The sequence below is a fragment of the Vulpes lagopus genome, chromosome 21 (genome assembly GCF_018345385.1).
Source record: "Vulpes lagopus strain Blue_001 chromosome 21, ASM1834538v1, whole genome shotgun sequence".
Taxonomy (NCBI): domain Eukaryota; kingdom Metazoa; phylum Chordata; class Mammalia; order Carnivora; family Canidae; genus Vulpes; species Vulpes lagopus.
Window position 1 is genome coordinate 24,654,613 of NC_054844.1, and position 14,053 is coordinate 24,668,665.

The window sequence follows — 14,053 nt, forward strand, 5'->3', positions numbered from 1 at the left end:
TTACCCAAGAGTAAACAAAAAGAACCTGGTAGAGATGATTCCAGAGCAACATGAAGAGAAAGGTAGAAGGTGGCATGAATGCCACTACATATTAATATTTCTTTTGCCTTTTAAGTAAGATTGCTCTCCGAACTTCTACTGAAATAATCATCTGCCTTGCACTGGCTAGATCCTGCCTGAAACACTGGGTTCCATCCCAAATGCCATACTTTTAGAACACTGACATATTAGAGAGAACCCCAAAGTGTACTGAAAATAGGAAGGAGCTCAGAACAAATTTGAGAAAAAGCACTGGATTGAACCACAGCAGATTTCCCACCTCTGCTTCTAGCTAGGCAAGTCACCCTGTGGTAGCAAATTAATCTCTCTGGAACCCAGAGGCAAAATTATGAGGTCAATCTAGATGGTCTTAAGTTCTTTAAATTGTATAATTTTATTATTTCAAAGTAGATCATCAGCAAGGAGAATATGTTACTTATGGTAAATACCTACATCTCTGCTGAATTGAATCGTTCTATGTTGCTACGAAGGAAGAAATAGGCAAAAATCATAAGACATAAATATCTGGCTCAATTATTAAGAGTTTTTAATAAATTTAAGTTATGTAGCAACGACACCAGTTGTCTCAAAACACAGTGAGATCACTCTTATTAGAAATATACAGGCAGGTAGGGATCCCTGGGTGGCGCAGCGGTTTGGTGCCTGCCTTTGGCCCAGGGCGCGATCCTGGAGACCCGGGATCGAATCCCACATCGGGCTCCCGGTGCATGGAGCCTGCTTCTCCCTCTGCCTGTGTCTCTGCCTCTCTCTCTCTCTCTCTCTCTCTCTGTATGACTATCATAAATAAATAAAAATTAAAAAAAAAATTTAAAAAAAAAAAGAAATATACAGGCAGGTGCTGAAGAGCATAAACTATATGACTGCTAGTCTGTTCCAATCTTAAGATCCTACGATTCTTTAGGTCCAATTTGCCACACATCTTTCCTCATATTACCTTTGCTATCTCTCATGATTTAAATCAGCTGTTCCAGGGCTTCATCACTTCATGGGAACCTCTGAATTAGCCCATCTCTATGTCAAGTCATTATTGTGCATGTTCAGTTTTACAGACATGTTTTCTGGTTCTTGCCTATACTGGATGGTCCTCCTTTTGGTTATCCTCAACATTCTTATTTGGTATAGGTATTGAGGAAGCTTGTTGAAATTGCTTTAAAGGTTACATATAACCTTGTAATAATACCAGTGATATTACCACGATGTGGATGAAATAGATGATGTTATCAGCTCCCTTAGTAAGTGCCACAGATGTGCTAAGAGCTTTATATGCATAATCTCATTGAATCCTCCTGATAACCCTATGAGGAATGTGTTATAGTATCCATTTTACAAATAAGGAAACTCAGAGTCAGAGGCGTAAGTACTTTGCTCAAGGTAAGAGAGCTAGGAAGTGAAAGAATCTAGACTTGAACTCTGGTCTGGCTAATACCTCTAAAGTATCTACTCTTAAACTACATATTCTACTGCAGTGGTTCCTAAAGTTTAGTCCCTGGACCACCAGCTTCAGCATTACATGGGAACTTGTTAAAAATGCACAGACTCACATCTACTGAATCAGAAACTCTGGGGTGGGGCTCAGCAATCTGTGTTTTAACAAACCCTCCAAATAATTCTGATCCTCACTGAAGTTTGAGAACTACTGATCTACTCAACTGAAAATTTGCCTAGAAGGCCACATTCTACTTATTTAAACAATTTTCTTTTTTTGTATTTGAATTTGAGTGTGTGATGGCTCCTTAATTTCTCTTCAAGAGGAGAAAGACAAAGCCCAGTAATGGAAAATCAGATTTTCTTTCCCTTCCCTGAAATAGGAAGGGTGATTCTTTGTCATTCTTGGCAAGAGGATAAGAGATCTGCTGTTTTAAAATATAAATAAGAGGGAAACCAGAAGGAAAGAAAAAAATGCTATTTACAGTATAGCTAAGCTATTGTGGTTAGACATTATAATGAGTAAATAGACTAGAAAGATCTCAAAATTCCCTTCAAGCCTTTTATAAAATAAATAACATTAAATGTCTACTAAATCAAAATAGTAAAATAAAAACCTTTCCTAGCATGCATGCTTTAAAAAAAATACATCTTAGCTTTATAAATATATCAGTGGCAAGGATGTTTCCAAGGTGGCATAACCAGTGGCAGGTACCATCAGCTTTCTTTGGTTTAAAAAATAAAAATCCTTTTAGCTTTGTAGCTCATGCTGTCTAGAATGTGACCTTGGTCTTTTTCAAGCTTATCTTTAGTCCGTAGCACTGTGCAACTCTGCAAATCAGTCTATAATCTCTTTAATATCTTCCTGCACGTGCAATTTTAAAGCTCAGTCATCGGCATATAAACCATTCTTTACTTCAAGGTCTCTATAGATACCTCCAGCCCATCAGATACAAGAGCTTTCACAAGGACACAGGGGTAAATATGAGTGATATGAAAATCGTGTGTAAAACAAGGTGATTTCTCCACAGGTGCTGGTTTACCTGCAAAACGTAATGATGGCTTTTCATTCTATAGAAATGAAGTAAAACAGGAACTGCCTTACTTCACACATGCTTAAACATAGTGGATTTGTCTCATACTATACCACGTCGAGGGTGAAATGAGAATATTTCATCTGCAAGCCTGACGTCTTAGTCTCCAGTAGATATTTTATTATATTCCTTTTGTCTTCCTTCCTTCCAGAAAGGGCGTAGGGAGGCAGTTAACTAGTGAATAACAGTCAGCATCCATTCTTATAAGATGGTGAGAATGCAGACCTCACTAATCCCTCTCCTCCAAAATACATCTAAATAAGGCCTGTGTAAAGCTGCCAGCACTCAAGAATGTAGAGAACCAAAAAAGCTAGGGCAGCCCATCACAGGTCTAAGGATTATCTATACATTCTTTTACTAGTGAGATTCTCATCTGAACATTCATGTCCCCTCATTTCAAAGGGAAAAACTAAAGATAAAAAAAAACCTAAAATAACAGACCCTGTATATTATGACAATTCAACTTACCATAAAGGGGGGGGGGTGTTGAGACATACTAACTAAAATTAAGTGCTATCTATAAAGAAGATTCCTTCCTTCTTTTCTTCATTCATTCATTCATTTACTCAGTTTTACTCAAAAACAATATCTAGAAAACGCCAACTAGCTCCACATGTCCCATCCAAAATAAAAGGCTAAACAAAAGGAAATGAACTCAGTAAAAAGCAGAACCTATTTTGACCAACGAGTGAAGAAACTGGATGGTTCAATTACTGGAGCACTCTCCCAAAGGAAAATCTGGATAGGCAACACTGAGCAATGCTAAGCTCTGGGTAGTCTGGTCAAGCACCTATCTGCCTGAAAGCAAGGGTCGAGGCCTCCTTATATCTCTTCCATCTACAGTTTGTAATCGCATCCATGATAAGAAGCTAAAAACAAATTGACCTCTGCCAATGTCTTCCTCAACCAATGTAAAAAGGCCACTAAAATTCCATTTAATAACAAACTGATATAGCCATTGTAAAACTAGAAACAGACACCTTGTTTCTATACACACTATGCTGGTATTTTGTGCATGCCAGCTCATTATATCTCACAATCTTGTGAAACATATGCACAGCTTTTTGAATGTAATGGATTACATCCAAAGTTGGAGGGTTTAATTCCAAATCTTTATCCAGACCTTTAATACTGTTTAGTCAAAATATGTATCAATAATCTAGGCATGAAGTAGTTATTTCATGGTGAAAGTTTAACTCACCCTTGCCATGTCCACCAAGAAGTTCTCAAATAATTTCCAAATGTGGTTACTTGTGTAGATTTCTTTCATTTCCACTTCAGTGTCCACGTAACAGTGGTTAACAAAATTCACATAAGCAATTTTAACCTGTGCAAGTTTCAAATACAGAAGAAAGTGAATTTTCTTCATCGTTCATTTTCAAATATTAAATATGAAAAGTTAAGTAAAATCTGTGTTAATCACTATCGTGGATGATAGCATGTTTTATGTAGACCTAGAAAGCGTTCCCATTTCCCTTCTTTTGCTAAAACGCTCCAGGCCCTGATCTAATAGCCCATTCCCCTGTGCCCAGAAACTGGTATACGGAAGAACACTTGACTTAGTTGAGACTCTGAGAGTCAAATGTGCTCCTTTCCTGTCTTCCTTCCTCTCCCTCCCCTCTCCTTCTCTCTGACTCTGTCTTTCTGTCCCTCTCTCTCTTTATCATTCTCTCTCTCTCATTACTAAAGTGGAACAAGGTAAACTTGAACCCCAAGAACCCATCTTCTGCAGGTGACTGAACAACAATTATTCTCAGGAGAGAAAGAAGAACCACAAAGGAAAAGGAGACAAAAGATGGAAAGAATTCTGACATTATTTGAACCTCCTGATTCATCAGAACAACTATCCTTCAAATTCCCAAATACAGGAGCCAATAAAACTCCCTTTTTTTATTTAAATCGTTTAAGTTCAGTTTCTGTCTTTTGCAATCAAGAGACGTCTAATCTAATGCTTAAATGTGTTGATTAAATAATACTTTATTGTCACTCAGAAATATTTAAATTACTATTTCTGAGAAGAAATAAGCTCACAGTTTACAAAAAAATTATTTTAAGATGTAGTAACATTCCTTCTCATATTTAATCAAATTCCTCATAAAGGACTGAGATGAGTCTCACCACACGGAGTATTTCTTAAAGTATGGAGATCAGTTTTTGTCTTTCTTTCTTTTTCTCTTTCTTTTTCTTTCTTGTGAAAATATGATAAGGGGCATCTGAGTGGTTCAGTCTATTAAATGACCAACTCTTGATTTCATTTCAGGTCATGATCTCAGGGTCAAGAGATGGAGCCCTGGGTCAGGCTCTGTGCTCAGTGCAGAGTCTGCTTGGGATTCTCTCCCTCTCCCACCACCCCTCCCCCTAGCTTGCACACTTACATGCTCTCTCTCTCTCTCTCTAAATGAATGAATGAATGAATGAATGAATGAATAAATAAGTGATGAATGCTATAAGCCACTTCAAATATATATATATACACACACAAAACCACTTAAATAATTCCAAGCATTCATAGAATCCAAGTTAGAACCATAAAGAGTACAAGGCCAGCTTTCATGACCTTAGTACTTATCTCTATTTGACTAAGGTCAAAAAGTAGACAGGGTGTCTATGACAAGAACTGAACATAGAGTAGGGAGACATCAGAGCCATTCAGTGCATTATCATAATCATCTTGACAGCAGCTTATTATTCATTGTTTGCTACATGCCAATCACCTATAGCATTTTGTTTGTTTGTTTTTTTTTTTTTAAATTTTTTTTATTTATTTATGATAGTCACAGAGAGAGAGAGGGGCAGAGACACAGGCGGAGGGAGAAGCAGGCTCCATGCACTGGGAGCCCGATGTGGGATTCGATCCCGGGTCTCCAGGATCGCGCCCTGGGCCAAAGGCAGGCGCCAAACCACTGCGCCACCCAGGGATCCCACCTATAGCATTTTGTATGTAATATCTCACTTAATGCAATCCTCTCTAATACATACTATAATTTTTTCACTTTAAAATTGTGGAAATTGAAGATTAGAAAGGTTAAATAATCTTCTGGAATCAGTCACACACCTAGAATCCTAGAATGGATCCAGGATCCTGATTCATTTTTTAATTCATTTGTTCATTCATTCAAAACATATTATGAAGTATAGACTTAGGCTCAGCTAATATAATGGTAAATAGAAACAACCTAGTTGCTACTCTCATCAAGTTTATCATCTTGGGAAAGGATGCAAAGGCTACAGGCATTTGTTAGCAAAATTCAAGTGCCAAATTTCAAATTGAGGACTCTTATAACTCTATTATTGGAGGCCAGGAAACTGTTATTTATAGAAGTAATGTTTGAATCAAGAAATGAAGGATGAAGAGGAGTGAAGTAGGTGAATACAAGTTTTAAGTTACCATGTTACTATGATTTAAAATGTCTGGATTTATATCAAATTCAATGCATCACACATTTATGAACTTTGCAACAATATACCACAACAGTAGAAAAGAAAGGAATTATTGCAATGTACATTCCTGGAAGCCTCATTAATCCTGTTGGCAGACAACAAGTTTTTAATGAGTTTTTTTCCCTATTATCAGAGCCAAACAAGGACAGAGGGGGAAAAATTATGTGCAAACAAAGCAAAACGCAAGTCCATATCTCCAAGAATGCACTTATTCCCAAAGCAAGGTAAACCTACAGAATCTAAGAGATGATACTGCTGCACCATCCTAGCCTCTCCTATCAGCGATCATAAATTATTTATGAAGCATCTATTATATGCTCAAGAACATACCAGAGGTTACAAGTAAATCTCAGTTTCATCACATCGCCATACTTAGAATTTAAGAGATTCCTATAGCAGCTTCCAGTAAACTATAGTGGCTCTACTTTGAAAAAGTTGATCATCTTTTCTAGCTCCTGTATAACTAAAAAAGTAAACTTTTTATGCTTTTTTGAATTTTCCTAATTAAATAGCTGAGTACAATTTCTTGACTAAATACATTATCTCATTATAGTTTGGGGAGTTCTGGCACTGACGCATTTTATATCAATAACAATTCTGTGGCTGCCAAGCTTTTGTCAGGCTTACCTCAGGGATGCAGTCATCATGGGTCACCACCCTCACTATGTCATCCAAGGGCAGAAGGGAATTGCACTTAATTTCAGTGTAGACATTCTTCCCCTCTGTGCATGCTGCCAGCAACTCCACCAGGGTGATGTGGTAGGCTAAGGGGCCACTCTCATCCCCTCGGTCTCTCTCTGAACACATCATATGGAGAAGGATGGGAAATGATGCTCTATCATTGTAAAATATCAGCACATCTTCACCCCCATTTATCAACTGAAATGATAATAAGAGAGTCTACATAGCAGTCCAAATGTTCGTCCTTTGCAGCTACTGCCAAAAGTTTGGTCTATCTGGAAACACATGCATCTCTTCATAAAAACATATATATTGTAAACACAGACTCTACCAAGGCAGAAAAAGATTTTAGTCAGGTGCCAAGTGATTACTTATGAATACTATCAAAAGCAGCCAGGGAAGTATGGGAAAGGTAGATGGGGACAAGAATTAAATGGCATAAATGATAGCTAATTATTCACCAGTGAGTTACCCCCTGAAATTAAACCTGCAGAATATTTCAAGAAAGCTACTTTCCTCTCCTTCAAATGGAAGATGCCATTGTTAAGATATGAGAAGTCTCCTAAGTCTAATTTTCCCAAAACAGAGTAAAATACCCCAGCTCCCTTCAATAGTGACAGAATAAAAAAAGTATGTTCTTTGAGTCAAACACCACTCTACAAGAATCTGGAAATTCCATGTGTTATGAGCACCAGCAGGGAATGGAGGTAAAAGCAGAGATAAGAGAAATAGAGAAAAAGAAAACTTAAAAAAAGAGAGAGAAACAAGTGAATAAGTGGGGCTTTTAGGATATACATTTTCCTTCATATTTTGTTAATGCAATTTTAGTGGAGAATTCCAGCAGGTGGTAATTTTATTGCTCAAACTCCATAATGTCTAATTGACAATTATCAGTTCCAATTTTCTAACCCCAATGGGAGATATTTGGGGGACATATTTTTTCTCTATTTTATTTAAACTGATAACAGATTTAAATCAATAAGACAACTGGCTTGCTTTGAACATTTTGTTGAAAGAAAATGTATATGTGTCAAATTATGTATTATATATCAACACAATATAATATTACAGTACTTCTTTCCACATAAAAACACTTCCCCTAATCGGTGCCATAAACCTTGCTAATTTTTATTCACTGCTTTTCCATTTTAATTATTTCCTTGATGATTACAATACAAAATCAAATTAGTTCCCACATTTCTAGGCAATGAAGAACAATTACAATGTAAATGTAGATAAGAAAAAGGAATATTTTACAAATTTAAAATGTTCTTTAAAATGCTTAATAATTTACATTAAAAAATTCAAGACTTTAAGCTGAATAAATTTTAAGATATCTATGGGGCAGGAAGAACTCACATTATATCAATATAGAAGCCCCCCCTCCCCTCATTCCCAAATTGAAAGAATATAATTATGAAAATCACCTCATATCAATATAATCTATTATATAACTGTTTGGTAGCCTCCGTTGAAAGCTGCCTTATCCATATAGGCCTTTAGAGAACCATTAGGTCACAGAGCAATGATTTCCCCAAATGGGCTCAATTTCTCCAAAGTACCAGTTGGTTCCTGGTGAGTAACTTACTCATTGCATAAATCTCGCTTGATGTCAAATATCACAATGAAAAGAGCAAAATAAATGAGGGACGTCAACCATTTGTGTTTCTTAAATTTTTAACTTATTCTAAAAAGCTAAGATTCCACATATCATAAATCACTGATGGATAATTTCTATTAATTAATTTAATTCCCTTCAAACCCTTCTGCAAATAGTAGCAGAAAACGCCCATTCTATCTCTCAGGAACAGAGCAAAAAAAAGGCAGTGGGAAAACAGAATTTAAAACATCCTGTTAGGGAATGCCTGGATGGCTCAGCAGTTGAGCATCTGCCTTCAGCTCAGGGCATGATCCTGGAGTCCGGGGATCGAGTCCCTAATCAGGCTCCCTGCATGGAGCCTGCTTCTCCCTCTGCCTGTGTCTCTGTGTCTCTCTGTGTGTCTCATGAATAAATAATAAAATCTTTTAAAAAATAATAAATTAAACAAATAAAACATCCTGTTACATACTGAAAATTTTATTTTTTTTTCATACTGAAAATTTTAAAGTATAAAATGTGTCACTTGCATTCTCACTTATAACATTTCATAGAATCTTGCTAATTAAAGTACACAAATTCATTAAGGATCAAAAAGAAAAGTAAACTCAGAATATTATACAATCAACTTAATGGTATGTTACTTCACTAGATTTCAACAAAATATACTTGTTGCTTTAGTCACTGGAACTAAATTATTTTCCAAACCTATGTTGTGTGGTTTTTAAAACACTATAGATTAACAGAAAACACATACATGAGCACATTATGTATGTGTAGCTGTTAAAATGCAAACTGAGAACATACCTCTGTCATTACCATATCCTGGCATTTCTTCACATATTTGCCATCTGCTTTTACAATCGTTTGCAAGAACCTCAGGTACTCCACATGGCGACCGTGTGTCTCGATGCAGTGCACAAAGTGCTGCACCACTCTCTCGCTGATCTCATTGCAGAGATGGTAATTGTTCATGAAGATGTGCCGCATGGTTTCTGCTTCAAGGAGCTAAGCAGAGAGGATTGTGCCCTTGTAATTCTGACAAGATCAATTTTCTATTTTCCAGTATTTAGACTCATTTCCCTGCTTGGGATCAGTTTTATATTTTATGCAAAGCTATAGTGAGTTTCCTGGGCAAGCTTTCTACAAAATGCAATGAGATCATTCACCATTAAAAGCAAACTGAGCTGGGGTGCCTGGGTGGCTCAGTCAGTTAAGTGTCTCTGCCTTCGGCTCAGGTCATGATCTCAGGGTCCTGGTATCAAGCCCCACATTGGGCTCCCTGCTCAGCTGTGAGTCTGCTTCTCCCTCTCCCTCTCCCTCTGTGATCTCTCTCACTCTCTCACTCTCTCTCAAATAAATAAATGAAATCTTAAAAAAAAAAAAAAAAAGAAAAAAGCACACGGAGCTCACAAAGGAATTTAGTATGGAGTTTATCATAAAGGTCAACATGTTGACAATGGTATTCTTGAGATTAATTATCTATTACTCAAAGTTAGCTCTTCCCTAGTATCCACTGACGCACTTTTACAGAGTTACCTCTACTTTTGGGTTTTCTACATTTATCTCACTTATGGCATTGCAGCTGTTCTTTGTTCTATCACATTTTTTTCCCTAACATTAAACTATGTACATATAAAGAAAGTTGTCACTTGCAGGTAAAATTCATGTAATATTTCAAGCTTCTGTGAATGTCTCCTTAATGGAAATAAAACATATCCACTTTTAGGGAGAGAATTCCTTCAAGGAAAAAGATAAGGTGGGAAAGACTAATAAAATTCCACTCATCGATGCTGCTAAAACAAATCTAATAGACACTATAAACAGCAGGAGTCACTAAAATACTTACACCAGGAGTCAGAAACAAATTCAGATGTTTATGAAGGAGAACTTGGTTCTGGGGATTTCCTCGACAGAAATTCTGCAGGAATGTGTGGGCCAGATTCATCACTTCGTTCATCTTTTCATCGTTCTGTAAGTGAAAGAGTAGCGATGATACAGAGAAACAAATAGACCATAATACCAAATATTATGAAAAAGTATATTCTTTCCCACATGTACTCTTTTTCTGTCTGCTACTGTGTTATTCTCCCCCTCCCGTGTGCCCTTTCTATTTCTACACTTTCCCCTGTGACCTTTCTGGCCTCCCCCATCCCCACTGTCTTCTAGATGTTTCTCACCTTCTCTTTATTTCTCCTTCTACTACCTGTTCTGTTCCACTCTCAACCCCTCTTTGTTCTCTTTGTTTCAGGCTTTCTCTCTTTCTCCCCAACATCTCTGCTTGTCCACTACATTCTCCCAGGTCTGCCCATAGCTGTATCTTCCTTCCCCACCTCTGCACCCATAGCTCATCTGTCCTGCCTTTCTCCCTCTCTCTGGCCCCTACTCTCTGCCCTCCCTCCTCGGCTTCACCCCTATCCTTCTCATCCCTCCCTTCTCTTGGACTTGCTCTATTTCCCAGTATTTCCACATATCTGGATTTTTCTGTTTCTTGTTTTCTCCTCTTTCTCTACCTTCTAGATCCTCTTCCTTCTCAAACTCTTCCCTTCCTACTGCTTTTTCCAGCATCCATCATCCCTCATTCTCTTGCCTTGTCCCTAGTCTCTTTCTTCTCTCCACTCACTTTTCCTCTATTCCCCCTCCCCCTGGTAAATTTCTTTCTTTAGATATATTTCTGACCTTATCTCAACTGGACCATTCCCCCGCCCCCACCCTTGCCTTTTGCTATTTACCTTGTATATTTCCACCTCTTTTTTTTCCTTTTCCCCTTTGCTTTTTCATATCCTCTATATGCCAATCTTTCTAGGTCCCCTTCTTTGTGAACACATGTACTTGTAAGTTGTTTTCCTTATTCACTCTCATTTTCCAAACTCCCATAACAGTATCATTCAATTATAGAAATCTCAATAAGAAATTCTAAGTCTCAAAATTCACAAAGGATGCCAAGTTCTCTTCTATTTTTTTTTCCAAGTTCTCTTCTAAATAGTAGTCTTTCAACAATATCACTGAAACCATCTAAATTTTTCCTGAGTAGTTGATTATCCAATTTGTCATGTAGTCAGTGTCAGAGATATAAAACGGACTCATGTTTTGAGTACTAGTTTCAAAAAACAATGTTTTCTATTTTTCCTAATTTGAGAGTCTATAATTTATGTCATCTATAACTAAACAAACAGCCTAAGATCATTAATAGACCCATTTTCTCACATTTAAAATAGGGATGATTTAACTAGATGAGTAAATGACACCAAAAACTTCATTCCTAACTTCAGAATAGGAGATTTCAATTCAAAATCTACTACCCTCAAAGAGACTTCAGCAATAGGAATACTCAATTCCCACTGAAAAGCTGGCCAACACAGGAGAAGACCAGGGCCAGATCTACGATATTTGACATTTCTTTGACATTCTCCTCTTATTCATTTTTTATTTTTGAACAATCCAGTTATTAAAACTGAGTGAATCTATAAACATAATGTAGTAGTAAAATATTGAATGCTAAGTTATATTATTAGAAGGGATTTGATCACGTGTGCAATGCGCATGGGACAATATCAAAGATTAAATAATTTGGATTATCAATGCTAAGGATTTAATACCTTTCGTTGCCTTTCAATAATTCTTTTATTTTATTCTGTGCCACAGAATGAATTATGCCACCTAAGGAAGGGTAGAATTTACAAGTTTACATGTTAAAAAGTAGCTGAATCAGGGAGCAATCTCATTCGAGGAGCGAAAGTCCAAGTGGGGGAGAACATCTGCACCAGCAGAGAGCCCTGGCATGGCATGGTGGCACCTGAGAAATAAAGAGGGCATCCACCCTGGGGCTGTCAGAGCCTGAATGAGAGGCAGAGTGTGTCCATATGGAGCAGTAGGTAGCAGCAGTGATGGAAGATTAGCTATTTACAGTATTAACAAATGAATAGCTATTTGAACACACACACATATGTTCCCTAGCTTTGTCTACTTAGAAGGCCTAGAAAGACTAAACCCCAAAAGCAGTAAGTACCCTTAGTTCTCAGAACTTTGCTTCTACTTATTGTTCTCCCTCAAACACAACCAGGGCCACTTAAAGAAATGGCTGACTGCAGGGTTGGAGCAAGGAAATGCAAGGTGACTCTGAAACATCTTAATGTGCAAAAACCAAGGAACTACTCAAAGAATGAGGCTGGAGGGCAAAAAAGCTAGCTCAAAGGGATGCTACTGGGCAGACTGAGGATGATCTAAGAATACACAGATAATTAGAGAAGCCTACTGCAACCGATGGAATAAAATGAGCATCCGAAAGTTCATACAGATTAAAATAAATAAGTCAAAAGTTTGATGAAGAATGGGGTATTTATTTAGTTTCGAAGAACCTCATCACAAAATACTCATTAATTACCAAGGGAAAATGAGTACTTCACAGTGGAGAATTCTGGAAGATACCACCTTAATCAAGTGATCAAAGTAAACACCAAAATCAAACATCAAAATCAAAATCATGTGCCTCCTGATAGGAAGTGGTGGAAGAACTTAGCCTCACTTCTGTTATGTTCCTGCCAATGATGCATAGCTGAGGAAACATTAGTCAGTCCAAATTAAGGAACAGTCTTCAAAAGAGCTGGTCTGTCTTCAAAAGTGTCAATGTCATAAAAGCTCCAGCATGAGGAGATAAACAGACATGACAACCAAACAGCACCTATTTCTGAAGCGGGTCTTTTTGTCAAACAGGACACAGTTGAGATGATGAGAGAAATGTGACCAGCACCTGAGGATTAAGTGGCAGGAAAGTGTCAGTGCTCTTTCCTGAGCTGGAAGGTTGTCACACGGTTATGCAGAAAGAAGAGCTTCCATTTTGTAGGAACCACATGCCAAAGAGCTCAGGGCTGATCAATTTGGTGACTGACTTCCAAGCAGTTCAGGGAAAAAATTCTCATAACTTTGCTATATATTTGACATCATATGAAAATAAATTTTTTTTAAAAAATAGTAACCAACCACTAACCTTTTCATAGGGAATCTTCAGAAGATCCAATACCACCGAATGAGCTCCCATGTTTTTCAGTAATCGTTGATGTTGATTCCGACACTTTTTATTCTGTACACAGAGTTTACTTAGTCTAATCAAAATCTTTAAAAATAAAAAAAGCATTAAATACAAGGAATATGATATTAAATAGAACACACAAACATAAATTATTTGCCATGCAAATATAAACCCAATAAAAATATCTGACACATGCTAACCTCCTTTACAATCCGGTAGTTATTGCTTTTATTGCTGTCAATCTGAGGTTTCCTTGTTCCATCCTGCACCGGACTCAAAATGCTTGATTCCTAAAACAAACAAAAGTATGTATTTTTTATCTCACATGTAGTTTTGTGATAAATATATTTACTTTTTAATAAATAATAAATATGTTTTATAATTATTTTGTAATTTATTATTCAAATTAAATATTTCCTTTGCACTTTTTTTATCACATAAAGAGCTCCTTGGCTTGAATAAATCATGCCAATTACCATTTCCCAATAATAACCAAATTATAACATAAGCAATATTACTAATAATTAATGAGTTAAGTCAAAAAGTAAAAGTTATTACACATAACCATATGCTAAATATATCAGACATATCATTGCTTTATGTTGCCTAGAGGAGAATGAATAGTAAAAATCCAGGGGAAAAATGTGTAATTTTATCATCAGGGATAAACTACAGGGGGAAAAAAAGGTGAAGAAGCATATCATAACAGCTGATAAAACATTTCAG

At 36.9% G+C, this 14,053-nt stretch overlaps 1 protein-coding gene across 5 annotated transcripts in view; it reads right to left on the reverse strand.

Moving 5' to 3' along the window:
• ITPR2 (inositol 1,4,5-trisphosphate receptor type 2) overlaps window positions 1-14,053 on the reverse strand; it is a 471,510-nt gene that overhangs the window by 249,542 nt on the left and 207,915 nt on the right. For 4 of the 5 annotated variants that reach the window (XM_041735324.1, XM_041735322.1, XM_041735323.1 and 1 more), the window contains 6 exons: window positions 13,528-13,617; window positions 13,286-13,411; window positions 10,148-10,270; window positions 9,106-9,306; window positions 6,648-6,899; window positions 3,781-3,906 (listed from right to left, as the gene is read on the reverse strand). In XM_041735324.1, the coding sequence (XP_041591258.1) occupies window positions 3,781-3,906; window positions 6,648-6,899; window positions 9,106-9,306; window positions 10,148-10,270; window positions 13,286-13,411; window positions 13,528-13,617 (918 nt within the window). The remainder of the gene's footprint in view (window positions 1-3,780; window positions 3,907-6,647; window positions 6,900-9,105; window positions 9,307-10,147; window positions 10,271-13,285; window positions 13,412-13,527; window positions 13,618-14,053) is intronic. The other variant, XM_041735326.1, reaches the window with a different exon arrangement.